Source organism: Equus caballus, chromosome 14 (assembly GCF_041296265.1).
Source record: "Equus caballus isolate H_3958 breed thoroughbred chromosome 14, TB-T2T, whole genome shotgun sequence".
Classification (NCBI taxonomy): domain Eukaryota; kingdom Metazoa; phylum Chordata; class Mammalia; order Perissodactyla; family Equidae; genus Equus; species Equus caballus.
The window spans coordinates 105,212,552-105,229,569 of record NC_091697.1 but is presented as its reverse complement, the minus strand read 5'-3'; the positions used below and the strand labels follow the sequence as shown (position 1 = coordinate 105,229,569).

The window sequence follows — 17,018 nt, the reverse complement described above, 5'->3', positions numbered from 1 at the left end:
GGCAGTATGCACACTACTGTAGACTTTGTAAACACTGTACACTTAGGCTACATTAAATTTATTAAAAAGCATTTTTCTTTCTTCAATAATAAATTAACCATACCTTACTGTAACTTTTTTACTTTATAAATTTTTAAATTTTTTTAACTTTTTGACTCTTTCATAATAACATTTAGCTTAAAACACAAACACATTGTTTTAGCTGGAGAAAAATATTTTCTTTCTTTACATTCATATTCTATAAGCTGTTTTCTCTTTTTAAATTAAAAAATTTTTTTTTACTTTTTAAACTTTTTTGTTAAAAACTAATACACACGCAATTTATCCTAGGCCTCCACAGAGTCCAGATCCTGCATATCACTGTCTTCCACCTCCACATCATGTCCCACTGGAAGGTCTTCGGGGCAGTAACACACATGGAGCTGTCACCTCCTATGATAACGGTGCCTTCTTCTGGAACACCTCCTGAAGCTCTTCTTGAGGAGGCGACACTCTTTTCAGAAATCTGTCTATGGTGCTTTGCTTGCTTGGTTTCTTTTTTTCATTACAGATTTGCTTGTAAGCAGATAACGCACCATGAACATTCCTCTCTATTAATGAAAACCTTTCAGCGTTGAGGTCCAAGTTTTCAGATTTTTTTAAGGACCTTGTTGAGGTCTGAAAAAGCTTCTGCTAAACCCTTCACTGTGAATTTTCTTGGGGGTTCTTCTTTTTCTTCTCCTGCAGTTTCCTTTTCTCGTGCCTCTTTTTCAGCGATGCATTCCTGTTCCAATTCCAACAACTCCTCAGTAGTCCGTTCCTCAGGAACCACCGCTAGGAACCCCTCAGCGTCATCCTCATCCACATCCAGGGTAAGTTGTTTGCCATCTCAACCACAGCCTGGTTGATTTTTGCAACCTCCTCGTCCTTGGCAAATCCTCTGAAGTCACGGACGAACCTCTTGAGTGTCTTCTTCCATGTGCCATTCATTCACTCCTTGGTGACATCACCCCAAGCCCAGGCAGGGTTCTTGATGCAGCCGTAGATGTTGTAATCCTTCCAGAATTGCATCAGTATCTTCTCAGTTGAAGCAAAGCCTGGGTAAAGATCCTCCTTTTAAGGCCTATAAAAGGCTGCTGTAACTCCTTAATCTACTGGCCAGATCAAAGAGGTGGTGTTTGAAGGGAGAAATGCCACTTTGATACTGGGATGAAGATCACAAATAAAAGAAGGATGTCCAGGAGCATTATCAACAATAAGCAAAATCTTGAAAGGTATGTTATTCTCCAAACAGTACTTCTCCATTTCGCTGGCATAGCAGTTCAGGAGGGCTTCTTGGAAGAGGAGCTGGGTCATCCATGACTTCTTCTTGCTCCTGTAGTACACTGGCAGTGTGTGCCTACTGATATGCTTGAAGGACCTGGGGTCCTCCAAAGGGTTTCAGTTTGTAGCCTGCAACATTGCCCCCGAGTGAGACTGTTTATCCTGTCATTAAAAGCCTTGAAACCTGGCATTGACTTGGCCTCCATATGGATGAAAGTCCTTTCAGGCATCCATTTCCAGAACAGGGAGGTTTCATCCATATTGAATATTTGCTCTGGTAAGTAATTTTCCTCCACAATCAGCTTATCTAGAGTTTCCAAAAATCCTTCAGCTGCCTTCACATCAGCATTCATAGACTCACCGCTCACTTTCACATTATGCAGTAAGTAACGAATCTTGGATTGTTTAGACCACCCAGAGCTGGCAGTAAATTCACTGTAGCCAGGGTCAAGCCTCTTCTTTCAACATTGCAAACTAACCTTTTGCTTTTGCTGTGATCATCATGGTGCTGAAAGGGATAGCTTCCGTGTCTGGTCTTCAATCCAGGTCATTACAAGTTTCCCCATGTCTGATGCAGCCTCTTCTCAAATTTTTGTTAGTCTTGCTGCCTTCGATGAAGCAGATCCTTTAACAGCTTCCATCACTTCTTCTTCCTCAAGATCACAGCTATAGTGGAACGGGACGTGCCTGACTGGCAAGCAGTAACCATCACTGATTTTCCACTTTCGTAGTCCTTAATCACTTTTAGTTTTGTTTCTAGTTGAATCACTTGATGTGGCCTCTTACTGGCAACACTAGCAGTGGATTTTGTAAGTTTAGGGGCCATGATGAACAAAACAACACAAGATTAAGTCAAGGACAAGAGAAAATAATGCAATCAAGAGATGTAGTAAACACAAGATGTGTGAGGCTGCTGCCTCTGTAACATGGCATACTGTTTTACAGTAGACTTTTTTAATAAGTAGAAAGAGTACACTCTAAAATAACAATAAAAAGTGTAACACAGTAAAACATAACTTACACCATATTAATAATGACTACTCTGCCTGTGTTAAAATGAGGCCTTCCTCTAGGTCTGGGCCTTTAATATATTAGCACGGATTCATTTAATATATTAGTCTGGAAGACACAGAGCACTCAGTTCAGAGGGAATGGCCCCTGAATAGCTGTTTTTCAGTAACACTCATCAACAGGAAAAAGTCTAAGAGAACAATAACAGAGTAAGAGGCAGCAAGGCACTAAAAAGGAAGGGCTAAGGCTGAAGTTGGAGAGAGTTCCAGGGAACACGAGGGGGCCGACCTGAGCAACAAAGAGCTTGGCAAAAATTAGGTGACCAAGAAATCGGCCGCTCACCTGTTTAAAGAAAGAAATCAGCCTTACTAAAGTAAGCACTAATACAATCATGACGTAAAATCAGTCCATCATCACAAAAAATACCTGTTACGCCTCTCTACAGTCAATCCCTTCCCACCACCCTTTGGCCCTTGGCAATCAGTGATCTGCTTCAATCACTATAAATTCTGTCTTTTGTAGACTTTCATATGAATGGAATCATGTGGTATATAGTCTTTTGCGTCTGGCTTCTTTGAATTAGCATGATGCTTTGAGATTCATCCATATTGTTGTGTGTATCAATAGTTTATTCCAGCTACTTGCTGGCTATGATGTCAATAGCGTTCTATCAGTGAATGGCAGTTAGACCCATTCTGCAATGTATGTAGACAAGTGTTAAAGGAGACTTGTCTTTTTGTCTCCTTTATGTCTCTGCATAACGATGATTTTAAGAAAAAAAGTTTGTTCCTTTTAACAAATTATTTATTCATTTACCAACTGATAGACATTTGGGTTCTTTCTAGCTACCAACTATAATGAACAAAACTGCTATGAACATTCAAGTATGAATATTTATGTAGACAAAGAAATCCTGATTTCTATCTCTCTGTTGAACCTCTCATTTTGTTCATATATTATTTTCCTGATTGTATTGAGTAGTCTGTGTTCTCTTGTAGACTGCTGAGGTTCCTTAAAACAATTATTTTTTTTCAATTCTTTGTCAGGCAATTCATAGATTTCCATTTCCATTTCTTTGGGGTCAGGGCTTGCTCCACACTTTTTGTTCCCTGTTGGTGGGGGACTTCCTAAGATTATATGCCTTCTCTTGGTCCCATAAAGCCAGGTGTCGAGAGCCTCTTGTTTGCTTTCTTTAGGGTGGGCCCCTGAAATCCTGCAGTCAGACCAGCTTCCTGTGTTGCCTACCAGCAGTCTGGGAAGGCTCACTCTCTCTGTTCACGGGGTGCACACTGAGTGTTACCGAGCACCTCAGTCATCTGGGTGAGGCAAGAAAGAAGTGGGCCTCCTGGGCAATGTCCCACATGGCTGGGGAAGCTGGGCACTCACAGCCCACACAGCTGGGGAACAGTACTCCACAATGATATAAAACTATCCCTAACTGATGAAAGTAGCTCACTGTGCTTAAACTGTCTACGCAAGCAATGTGGTTTATGGTTCTGGGAGTCTGGAATCCTGGTGTGTGCTAGGCAAAGGGTGCCTACCTGACAGCCCCCAGCATAAATCATGGGCACTGAATTTCTAATGCATTTCCTTGGGCAGAAACATCGCATGTATGTTGCTCTATTTTCATTGTGGGGGGACGAGGAAGCTCTGTGTGATCTCTTATGAGAAAGACAGCATAATAAAGCCTTCACACTGAAACCTCCAGACTCCACCTGTGTGCTTTTCTCTGATGATCCAGCTGTGGATCCTCACTACATTGCTATGATAAATCTTGGCCATGATTACAATTATATGCTGAGCTTTGCGAGTCCTTCTAACGAATTTCCAAATGTAAGGGTGGTGCTGAGGACCCCCTTACTTTCTTTGTTTTATATTACATTTTTCAGGATAATATCCAAAAACCTGATTTTCCCACAATGAAATTTTGGCCCTTATTTAAGTGGTTTCAATTCAGTGGCCTTTTCTCTGAACTAGCAAGTTCATCATTTTAATGATTCTTCCTGCTTGGTTTCTTCCATTTCATGATCATATAACCTTGTGACTTCATCTTTTTTTTTGGTGAGGAAGATTGGCCCTGAGCTACCATCTGTTGCCCATCTTCCTCTTTTTTTTTTTATCTCCCAAAAGCCCCCTAGTACATAATCGTATATCCTAGTTGTAGGTTATTCTAGTTCCTCTATGTGGGACGTCACCTCAGCATGGCCTGATGAGCAGTGCTAGGTTTGCGCCCAGGATCCAAACTGGCAAATCCAGGGTCGCCAAAGCAGAGTACACAAACTTAATCACTCGGTCACGGGGCCGGCCTCCTATTCCTTTCTAATTTAGGCATCTTAGAAGCCAAAAAGCTTCTCTGGCCAAAAGAAGCCACTCTGGCCATTAGCCTACCCCGCCTTGTATTATTCTTAATGATTAGTTTATACCTCTCATCTCTGCAATCCATAAATTCAATAATACTATTACTTTACATGACTACATTTAGGCTGAAAACGGTAGGGATATACTTTTTAAACAGAAATCATGAGGCTCTTAAAAATATAGAGAGGCAGATAAACAGGTGTTAGTAAGAGATCCAAGGAATTTTTTATATGAACCTTAGTTTTATACTGTTGCTGTTGGTGGTGGTTTCATGATTTTTCAAAATCAATAATTATTCCTGAAGTTTATATTGCCTACTGATAACAAAAAGTTTTCTCCTAAGTTTGTCAGACAAAAAGATGAGTTTAAAATCTGAAGAATTTTAAGGTTTAGATTTGATATTCAGGGTTACTGAAATAATGACCCTAGTAATTTCCTCTCATGATATTTTTACCACAGCTGCCTGAGTAAGAAAAACAAAGGCGAAAAAGACACAACAAACCTCCAGGAAACAAGCAACTTGTGTATTTACCCATTTCTTTGAAACCTCAAACCCACTGAGAAATTTTGAGTTAAAGAGTCTAGCTGTCACAAGTATCATCACTATAATTAGACTCTTTTATGCACAACAACAAATCACTTAAAACAATTAAAAATGGAATGTTTTAGATTTATAACCTGTGTCTACTCTGAGCTCTTTCGTTTTATTCTGACTTACATGAATTTTATGATGAAGACAATGAAAAAATGATTCATCAGGAAATATACTGATTTTCCAATCTATACACAGTATTTTATCTTCATTTGTCACTTTAAGCAGGTTTTAAAAATCATTCGTTTTAAGGAATCACTTTAGTTTTCAGCTTAAAATATCTTCATTTCCTTCACGTACTTTTCTAATTAAAAGTAAAAGGAACCTAATCTGGTATGCACTATACCTTTAAATGACTGTTTGCAACAGCATCATGTAAGGGCAGAATTCCATCTAGATTTTCACAATTAACATTAGCACCAGCTTTTAACAACTCTACAATTATATCATCACATCCCTCACCAGATGCCTCGTGAAGTGGTGTCCAACCTAAGAAAAAAAAAGAAATTTCTGCTTACAAATCAACATTCATGTAATATCTTCATTATTAAGTTTATTTGCACTAATGGAATTAATATCTATACTGATTCAAATGTATCTACTAAGTATCAGATAAGAAACAATATTGAAAACTTGGCATTAAATCCGTAAGTTTCATTTTTTAAAACAAATTGATCTCATCAAAAATATTTATTGATACAAGTGCCAAAACAGAAGACTCACAGAACATAAAATATAGTGGGACCGGAGTAAACAGTAATCATGTCAATTTGTTTCAACTCAGATATTAAAATAGGCTAAGATCACGTCTGACTTTCCTATTTCTATCTTTGCACATTTCTCTTTAAAATGACATTTGATTCAATCAATCTTTGAGTTTTCCCCCCTGAAATTCCTCACATAAGATTCTTCTGTGCTTGAGCAAAACGTTAGATCAATTTAAAAACGGAAGTTTAAAATAAAAATAAGGGAAGGGCGAAAAGAAGGAAGAGTATAAAGAGAGGAGCAAAGAGAAGAAGGGACCAGAAGTGGGAAAAATTTCACCTTCTCTCGCATGTTAGGTAGTGGAACTAAGGCCTCACTAAATAAGCTCCCCTTGGCTCCCTGTTCTGAGGACTCCCTTGGACACTCCCAAATTCTGTTAAAAACTATTTCGAAGGAGAAGGTTATTTTAGCAACTGGTGGGAACCAAGATAAATCTTACTATTCAACTAAATAATAATATACTGTATCGGGCTGGCCCCGAGGCTGAGTGGTTACGTTCACACACTCTGCTGTGGTGGCCCGGGGTTTCAGCAGTTTGGATCCTGGGTGTGGACATGGCACTGCTCGTGAAGACATGCTGAGGCAGCGTCCCACATGCCACAACTAGAGGGACCCACAACTGAAAACATGCAACTATGGGGGCTTTGGGGGGAAAAAGGAAAGATAAAATCTTTAAAAAAAAATTAACAGTAACAATAATATATTGTAAAAAAGATTGTTCAAAGTTAGCAGTTATAAATCAGCCAGGATCAAAACTGGGGGAGGGAGAGATGAAACATCTATTTCAGTGAGTTCAAATTATAAACACAATTAAAATTAAAAGAATCCAAACCTGCATTATCTTGCAGATTCACATCTGCTCCAGATTCTATTAGAGCTTTCACCAGAGACAAATTTCCTCTTCTGGCAGCCAAATGAAGCCGGCTTTCCCCTCTGGCATTCCTCTTATTGATCCCAGCTGTTTTCATTTCTGTAAATTTGCCAAGCAAAACTGAGGCTTCTTTTCTGCCAAATGCTGATTATTATAAAGGAGCTTAGAAAATACATAGCAACTTCCTCAAAATATCCTAAGTGGGTGCACTACACAGAAACATACATCAATTAATATTATCATTGCTGTTACTGTTTTAAAATATAACTTGTGAAGCAAATACAGGGCACCTAAGCATATTACTTCAAATTCACTTGAGCAGTTGTTTAGTCACTATCACACGCGGGACTGAAATAAACAAACTGGCCGCAGTTCCACACTCATCCTGCTCTCACTACTCCTTTAGCAATGGATAACATTTTTCTTAAAACAAACTGTGATTTTATAAAAATCTTTCCACAGCTATTCTCTACCTCAATGGGTGTATTCCTGATAAGATCCCAAGAACCAAACTACAGCCAATTATTGGGGTGTTTTTTTCATAAAAAATGCAGTACATCATTATGCAAAGGTACTTTTTTATCTTTTTCTTGCAACACAGGTTAGAGAGACCTAATTGGAGATAAAAATAGTGGACTGACCATGTTTGTTTGTTTGTTTTCCCCCCCATTTCTACTCAAAACCATGCTAAACTGATAATAAAATTTTTTTAAATACTATAAAAAGAAAATAGAAGGGGAAATAACATTAAGACAAAGACTTCAGCAAATTTTGGGGAATTGGAAAGTCCCAGATGGAGAAGAGTTAACTGATTTGGCAAAGTGGGGAATGCTCCAACCCAAGTGCCTGGAAAGGAATCATAGAGAAGAGAGCCCCTCTGACCCAGGCACTCAGCACTTGGGGCATCAGGCACCACGACACACCGTGTGCATGGAATAGGGCTGGAAACTGGGAGACTGACAAAGTACATGTATAGAAGAGCTGGGGCTCCGAGTTCCCGTCCCAACCCTGAATTGCCTGGCAGCCGTTCCTCTCACCCCAGGTCTCCATCCCCAAGCCAGGAACCTGGAGGTTTATTCTCTGTAGAAACTGTATTAGAGAAGCTTCAGACTGAGATGCAAGGCAACGCTGAGGATCAGGGTGAGGAAACTGAAAAGAATATCCATTAAACCAGCGGTTCTCAAAGTGTAGTCCCAGATTGGCAGTATCAGTGTCGCCCGGGAAACCTGTCAGAAATGTGAATTCTCCAACCCACCCCAAGCCTACTCTGGAGGGCAGACTTGAAGATGGTTCCAAATGCTCCTCTCCTCCTGGTGTTTAGGCCTTGTACAATCCCCTCCTCTTGAACAACTCGTTTTTTAACCAACAAAGCACCTCAACACCAAGGGTATTTCACTTGCTTGATTAGGTAACAAGAGATGGCAACATTTTCTATCTTGCTGGCAGACTTCTCTATCACCTTCAGCTTGCATGTCTGGATGAAGCGAGTAGCCATGTTGGAAAAGCCCACGCAGCAAGAAACTGAGGATGGCCACACGCCTTAAGGAACTGAATTCTGCCAACAACCACACAGGCGTGAAAGTGGATCCTTCCCTAGCTGAGCCTTCAGATGAGACCCCAGTCCTGGCCAACACTGTGATTGCAGCCTGTGAAAGATCCTGAGCAGAGGACCAGGCTAAGCTGTGCCCAATTCCTGACCTACAGAAACTATGAGATAATAAATACGTTGTTTTACACTACTAAGTTGGTGATAATTTGTTACGCACTAACAGATAACCAATACACACACTGATCCAGACTTTCTGAGGGCAGAGCCCAGCGCTCTGTTTTAACAAGCTTGCCAGGTGACTCTGATGAAGCTAAGCTTGGAGAACATAGGAGCCTTTCCCTGCCCTATTTCCTAAACGCTAGCAACCGGGCACAGAACTTCAGGGCAAGAGAAAAAGAACAGATAATTACTCTCTGAAAGACGGATCCTTTGGTTATATGAATCACAGGGAAGACTGCTGCCTCATGTCTATCTTCCACTGACATCCAGACAAAAACAAATTGCCCTTCAGAAATTTGCACTCAGAAACTCTTTACTAGAAGAATAAAGACATATTTTTTATATATATACATATAAAATAGATATGTATTTCACATTATATATCCATATATAGAGAATATATTTAAAATTTATAAAATATCTAAGATGGCATGCCTGCAGATCCCAAGTTTAAATTGAAAAATTCTCCCAATCACTGCTACCGTGCATGGCACAGATCCTCACAGCTTGTTCCTGGTGTGTTTGCAGCAAAGAAGGTAGGCAAGTGATAAACATTTTGGGGCAAAAACTCAAAAACTACTCAATGTTACTGTCATCATAAATTTCTACGTATTTAACTGAAATTTTAAAATGACAAAATCTGGGAGAAACTGGAAAGGAAATAACTAGTACTCATGGTAAACTCACCTGAAACTTCCCCATAAAGTCCACTGTAGTTAAAGCTGAGTATTTCTTAGGAGCACTGTATTTTACTAATAATTTTTAATATTTAATATATTATTATTTATTAATAAAATAAAATGCTATTAGGAAATACTCAGCTTTCTGTTCCTTTGTATGTGAACTGTTTTTTCCTCTCTGGAACTCTGAGAATCTTCTCTTTAGCCCTGTTCAGAAATTTCACAGTTAGATGCTGTGCTCATTGTACTGGACACTTGGTGGACCCTTTCAGTGTGGAAACCCTTGACCTTCATTTCTCGCATTAATTCTTTGATGATGTTCTTCTCCTATTTTCACTATTCTCTCTGGATATTCTACAATGATCTTCCAATTTTATTATCTTTTCTCTCATTATTTACCAGTTTTTTATTTTTCTATTCTTTATAGGAGACTTAGCTTTACCTTCTAATCCTGCTATAGGTATCTATATATTTTAAAAATTAATGCTATTATATATTTTAACATTAAGTTCTGGATTGTTCTCTGATTGTCCCTTCTTTTCTATAAATTTTTTTTTTAAGTTTTAGATATTTCGTGATTCTTGCCTTGTTTGTGTTTCTTCTGGGTTCCTTTGGTCTGTTTAGATTGCTTTGACGTCTCTTTTCTATTGGGTTTTCCACAAATTTTGTTGATCTTTGGCTGTTTATATTTGAATGAAGAGAAACCAGAACACTGACTGGAAATCTGCACAGCTGACAGAGGGGGCTGTGGCAGTGCTCAGGGCCTGGCTGAATTCCCCACTGGATAAACAAGAGGCAAGCCAGCCTCAGGTTAGGAAATTACCAGATGGCAATATTTGGAATTCGTTCCTCTGGGGCAGTTCAATTTATTTATTAGTTTAATCAAGTAAATATTTATTCAGACACTGTGCTCTAGAAAACACAGAGGAAAAGACACTATCTCTGCCTCAAGGGGCTTACAGTCTAGTGGAATGACACACTTTATTAAGGGCATACAAAAAATTGCCTTAAAGTATGATGAAGTGCTGCTGGGGAGAGTATTAGTTTCCTGTGGCAGCTGTAACAAATCATCACAAACTGGGTGGCTCAGCACAACATAAACGTATTATCTCCCAGTCTGGAGACCAGCAGTGCAAAGCCCAGGTGTCAGCAGGGCTGCACTCCCTCTGCGAGCTCTAAGGGAGCCCTTCCTTGCCTCTTCCAGTTCCCGATGGATAGCAGCATTCCTCTGCTTTCTTGGTTTTTGGCCACACCACTCCTTTGTCTCCATCTTGACATCTTCTCCTCCTCTCCTGTGTGTCTCAAATCTCCCTCTGTCTTTCTTTTATAAGGACACTTGTCATTAAATATAGGGCCCATCCAGATTATGCAGGATGATCTCTTTATCTCAAGATCCTTAACTTAATTACATCTGCTAAGACTCTCCTTCTACAGACAGTAATATTCACTCTTCTATGTAAGACAGTATCACAAGTCCCAGGGATTACGACACGGCCACCATTCAACCCACCACAGGAGGTGTGTGTGAGAAAGGCTGCAGTGTACACAAGGACGACAACGGAGAAGGCCCAAACCACTGTCCTTCCTACCTCTTACTAGACAGTAGATACATCAACCCACCACAGGAGGTGTGTGTGAGAAAGGCTTCAGTGTACACAAGGAGGACAACGGAGAAGGCCCAAACCACTGTCCTTCCCACCTCTTACTAGGCAGTAGATAAATCAACGTTTCAGTGTTTAACATTTAACTTGAAGTGTCTAGCCTATTGTTCACCACAGAACTAGCTCCAAGAACTATCAAGGAATGGCTGACTTGTCCATATTGCCAAACATACACAGTTCATTCATCTCACACAAGGAAAGTAGCAGCTATGCATCTCTAACCACCCTCATGTTAAAAAGGTTCAGCGGGGTCTAAGGGATCTGACTCAGCTCGCCCTGCTGCCTCCTCTCAACATCTCTGCTGTCTCTGGTGTTTATCCCACCTCCTCTAATAGAACAAACTAGAAGTTACAGGCAGAAAAATAACAAGAGAATAACTGAAAACTAATAAATTCTCAAGTGGTGCTTTACAGTAAAACCATCCGACAAATATAGCTGAAATAATCTTAGTGAATGGCGAAAAAAATAAACAGCAAATCTGAAAGTTTCACAATTCGCTGTAGTGGAGTGGATTGCTGGGCCTGATGACATGAACTTTTACTACACAAGTACACAAATACGAACCTTGGCTGCAGGTAGCTTTCGAGAAACTTTGTCTTTTTCTGAAATTCCGAACTTTTTTGTGTTCTTGGATATTCATACGCATGTAAATTTCTGAATCTGCCTTCTCTTTTTTCTCCTCACAACTTCTTACAGTGCTTCTGTCTCCGTTGATATTATTAGTTAACTCCTCATCTGAAAAACAAACATTTTGAAGTTATCAGTGTTGTAGTTCTCTTTGCTGGTTACACAGCTAGAAGAGAGCCCAGGCATGTAACTATTCCAAGTTTCTGTTACAAGCTGGACCTGTTTTGTTCTGTAAGGAAACAGAAGGCTTTAAAAATATTTTTACATAATAAAGTGTCCTGGATGCAATTCTGATGGGAATATAGCGAACTGTTGACATCAGTGGAGATAACAATTTCTTGCTGTGAAAATGTTGTTAGGTTTCCTGATACTAAATAAGTGCTATATTAAAAAGAAACAAAAATTGATACAAACACTGTTTCCTAACTTCTGTAAACATCAATTGAGCAACCATCTTTGATAACAATGGTTTGACTTTCAAAGTCAACACTATTACTTAACTAATTAGCAGTATCCCCAGATCATAGCCTGCACCTCCTCATCTTGTCAGTTTGGGCGTAGGTTGAGCGGAATCAGTCAGAAATTTCTATAAAATAAGTAAATCTATAGGAAACGTGTACAAATCGAGCAGTACGACCAATACCTGGTTTGTGAGAAATTTCCTTCTCTTCTCTTTGACTAAGTTGTGAGATGCCGGACAATTCTTTGTTCATATTGTCACTGGAATGAACATCTATATTATGCACGGTTTTGCTCTCTAGAAGGTCTTGTCTCTTCTTTTCAACTGTAGATGTTTCTATTACTTGAGAATGAACAACTGTGGACAAAGGCTCATTTGAGGAACTTGTTTTTTGGGCTTTGTCAGTGTAACTCCTTTCAGTGTCTTCTTTCTGATTCACCTTTCCCACAGGACATGTATCTATTTCCTTTGTTACAGGACTTGGTGCGCTGGGGCTACGATCCTGAGGCCTTCTGAAAAGCTCCACATGGCTAGTCAACTTCGAACCTTCATGTGTTGAAAGTGTTCTTGTACAAGCCAGGGAAGAATGCTCAGGATTGCCACATGAGCGATCAAAAGAAGTTCCATATATGCACTGCTCATAATTTGAAACATGTTCAGAAACTATTATATTATCTGAATCAGAAAAATTAACAGCTTCCTGTTGTGGAAGTACAGTTAGGCTGCCTGCTTTTAACTCACATTCTTGTGAAAAATGCTCTTCAGAGGGCAAAAATTGTTGAAAATCCTCTTCTTTATTTTTTATATTCTCTTTATAATTATAGTGGTTTTTCCAATCTGTAGAACATATCACCTTTTCAGATGTCACAGTCTTCTCAGAGGTACAGCACTCATCATCATCATCATTATTAAAACTTCTCTTTACAAAAGATAGGAAAGAATTTTCCCACTTATTAAGGGTCTCATCTTTTTGACCTGAGTTACTGTTTTCAGGAGATTTATAAGGGCTAACGCACTGTTGTTCTTGGTGAGTATATGGCTGATCTGCAGTAACGAGTGGTAACTTGATTTCTTTATGTAAAGAAAAATCTGAGGAAGAAAGAGCTTCAGCTTGGTCAATGGATTCTAATTCAAAGAATTTGATTTCTTGATTACCTGATAAATCCAGGCTCTGGGAACGTGTCTCTTTGGAAACTGAACAAGCCTCGATATTGCTACCTAATCCATTTTTCAGGCTTGACAGAGCTGGGCTGGAAAGTTTACATGACTCTTCTGGAAGGTCATCAAGGGTTTGGAGAATATGCTGCTGCTGAGCAACCAATTTGTTTATTCTTCTGGAAGAAGAGACAGCTACTGTCTTTCTTGGATTGCTTTCTTGGATTGCATCATCCACTTGAGTCCTTTTGTGTCGTGTGTTTCTTCCTCCTTTATCTTTAGACACATTTGTGCTGGGAGCTGTGACATTATGGAGATTGTCCTTTCTAAGTCCTGTAGAGTACATTTGGTTAACAGTTGATTGCTTATTCTTGGATTTACCAAATTTCGTGCTTTTGGAATCTTTTTGGTAATGTTCATATACATCTTCTTTATTTACAAACAAAACTTCTTTGCTTCTTTCATCAACTTTTACATGTTCTGGCTTCTGTCTGTTGGAATTTTCATCACAACCAAACCCAACACAATTTTTGGAATTGAGTTTCGGTTTCTATAGAAACAAAACATACAGTTAGCTTTGATTTTCAGCTGCAGTTCTACATTCGATTCATTCTAATCAAACATCATTCCACTCACTTTTACAATTTGATGTAACCACAGGGCCCGCTAGGGTATGTACAACCTGATATTTCAGAAAAGTAGATTAATAGAAGAAAGGCAAATGTAATGGACTCAGGCTCAGTATGTGTACTAACCTTTATTTTCTGCTATACATTTTAATTTCTTTTTGTTAGTATTTTAGCACTAATAATCTTACTAAACATAATAATAGTTTTTAATCTATTTAATTTTTATAGACTTTTAAAATAATCAGACAAAAATGCTTTTTTTTCTTACTCTCCTCTCCTGGTTGTTATATAGACAAAGTAGAATTAAGAGAGTTTCTTCCTCTGGTATCCATGAGAGACTATAGGTAGGGCAGCAGAAGAAGGAATTTAAAAACAAGAAGACAGACATGCTCCCAAGTCGGTCTGTATGGAAAGATTATTGTGAGCTGCTCAGATTAAAATAGGGACACGGCTTCCTCTCACTCACCACAACCCCAGCACCAGATGCACAGTAACTGCCCACCATGTGAACTTTAAAGGAATGCACTGACACCTCTGGCTCTTGCAATGTGCTTAAGCCAGAGGAAATTCGACATGGTTGATAAATCTCACGGCTCCACGAAGAGGAGGAGAAAGGAAATGGCTACCAATACGTTAGTGGGCCCAGATCCGCTACATTTACTCAATTGCTTCCCAAACTAACAGCCCAGAACCCTCTGATGCTCATGTAATTATTCCAAAGTGTCTTAAAAGCAAGGATGAAGTCACTGTTCCTAATGAATGCTTTAGCAGTCTTTCTCTCCCCCCGATGAGCTATAAAATGACCAGCAGGTGCATTCTATAAAAATGCTATTGCTACACAGATATACCTTGTGCTGGTGTACATCCTCTACATCTAATGTGTCACTGCTATCCTTGTGAGCTGTAAACAAAAAGAGAAAATCAGCCTCGAGCAGTCAGACACATGTCCTTTGCCGTGAGAAAACCAAGTGGAATAAGTGAAATTATGCAAACATTTTCTATTAAAATTGGCATACATAACATTCCTATAATTTATAATTTCCATATTTATTAGAAACTAAATACTATCTTGAGAGGACTGAAAACATTTCTGTAGGACAAGCAAAACAGAGGCAACAAAATACTACTAGAGATGGACACGTAACTCAGTATTTTTTACATTCTGCACAGATACACTTAGATATGCGTTTGCAAGCTATTACTACAAGGCAAAAAATTCTTTCACAATTCATTGTATTACAATCATTTCCTAATATGTCTGCTTAATAAGGTTCTAGCCTGAATGCTGCATAGTCTTAAAAGTGAAACTTACATGCATGGAAAAGGCCCATCTTGAGGATACATAGGGAAAAAAGATGGTTTGAAAAAAATATACCTAGGTTGATAATAAAAGTCCTTTAGTGTCTCTTTTAGTGCCTCCTTTAAATACTAAAGGTGGAATTACAGTTACCTATATATGCATTTGGCCACAACAGATAAAAACCTAGAAATAGGGGCTTGCACATAGCAGGTATTCAATGAATATTTGATAGAGGAAGGAATAAATGAATGAATAACTTAGATGTGATATGTAAAGAATACAAATTCCCATAAATATGAGATACAAATGTAATAATTTTTTTTTTAAGATTTTTTAAAAAAATGTTTTCCTTTTTCTCCCCAAAGCCCCCTGGTACATAGTTGTATATTCTTCGTTGTGGGTTCTTCTAGTTGTGGTATGTGGGACGCTGCCTCAGCATGGTTTGATGAGCAGTGCCATGTCCGCGCCCAGGATTCGAACCAATGAAACATTGGGCCGCCTGCAGCGGAGTGTGCAAACTTAACAACTCGGCCATGGGGCCAGCCCCAAAATGTAATAATATTTTGACAAGGCTGTAATTTGAAAAAAGAGCAACTTTTAAATTATTTCTTAGGAATAATTTTTGTGACAGCAAACATTTTACAATACACATAACAAGGCTTGGCATTCACCCAGTCACCTCCCTCACACAAGGCAGGCACACAGAATGGTCTTCAATCCAGCAAGGGGGCTGGGAGCACAGTCTCTGGAACCTCAATCCTGAGTTTGAATCTTGACTCATCTGCTTACCAGCTGGGCAACCCTGGGAAAGTTTCTTACTGTCTCTGCCTCAGCTCCATGAAATGAAGGTAGTGCTGTGAATTGTTATGAAGATTAAATGAGATAACCCTTCTAAAGAGTTTAGAGGAATTCCTGGCACACAGAAAGTGCTCCGTTATTATTTTTGTTAGTACTATTTTTCAAGAGCAGAAAGGACTCTGTGCCTTCTCCTAACTTTGGTTTTTAAATAAAAAAGAAGAAAAATATTTTCCAAGAGAACCATGGTTCCTAAGAAAATCTAGAAGCAAGAAAAGGGGCTTTTATTTCCTCTCAGTTTTAAGACTCTACATGCTCTAGTGTCACCAACTTAAAAAAAAAAAAAAGTACACAGATATAAGTTCTAAGGTGGTAAATTTTGGTGATATACCTGTATTCTTTCCACCCTGTCACTCTGAGCTCCTGTCCTGTGCCAGGAACTGTGCTGAGGTATTTCACATAGATTAACTCCAATCCTCACACTAACAAGTCCACAGACATGTAGGTAGAAGAGTAGATATTATAAGCCCAAATTGACAGATGAGAAAACTGAGGATGTTAACATACCCACGGTTATAAAATTAGTAAGAACAAGCTCTTGTCCTACACCAAAGTGGATGTATTTTATTCTAAGATAGAAAAGCAACAAATACATTTTGCATGAGGAAGGTTCTTTATCCATCATTCTCATGATTAAAATCTCTTCAACTGGAATTTAAAAGTGAATACCCTGTTTGTATAAGTGTACAGACATTCTTTAAGAAACTAATTTTGCATTTATGTTGATAAGTAGGCCAGTAATTAATGACAGAATTGGAAAGTTCAAACTTAAGAAATACTCAAACGATTTGGTGAAGGATGATAATACAGCCCAGCTTTGGTAAATCCCCTCACAAGAGAAGAAGGGGAGCCAAGTCCTAAGAAGAAAGGCTTGGGATTCCTTACTACTAATGAAATACCCTCGGGGAGGTAGAGGTCAGAAGTGGGCACTGGTGAACGAGGGATTCTGGATTTGGAGAAAGGCTGAGAATGCTAAAGGAAGCG

At 39.0% G+C, this 17,018-nt stretch overlaps 1 protein-coding gene across 4 annotated transcripts in view; it reads right to left on the bottom strand.

The window, feature by feature from the left end:
• Positions 1-17,018, bottom strand: part of ANKRD31 (ankyrin repeat domain 31) — a 174,280-nt gene that overhangs the window by 43,395 nt on the left and 113,867 nt on the right. For all 4 annotated transcript variants that reach the window (XM_070234674.1, XM_023618164.2, XM_023618167.2 and 1 more), the window contains exons 13-17: positions 14,728-14,780; positions 12,279-13,800; positions 11,573-11,743; positions 6,861-6,998; positions 5,610-5,752 (exon numbers count right to left, since the gene is read on the bottom strand). In XM_070234674.1, the coding sequence (XP_070090775.1) occupies positions 5,610-5,752; positions 6,861-6,998; positions 11,573-11,743; positions 12,279-13,800; positions 14,728-14,780 (2,027 nt within the window). The remainder of the gene's footprint in view (positions 1-5,609; positions 5,753-6,860; positions 6,999-11,572; positions 11,744-12,278; positions 13,801-14,727; positions 14,781-17,018) is intronic.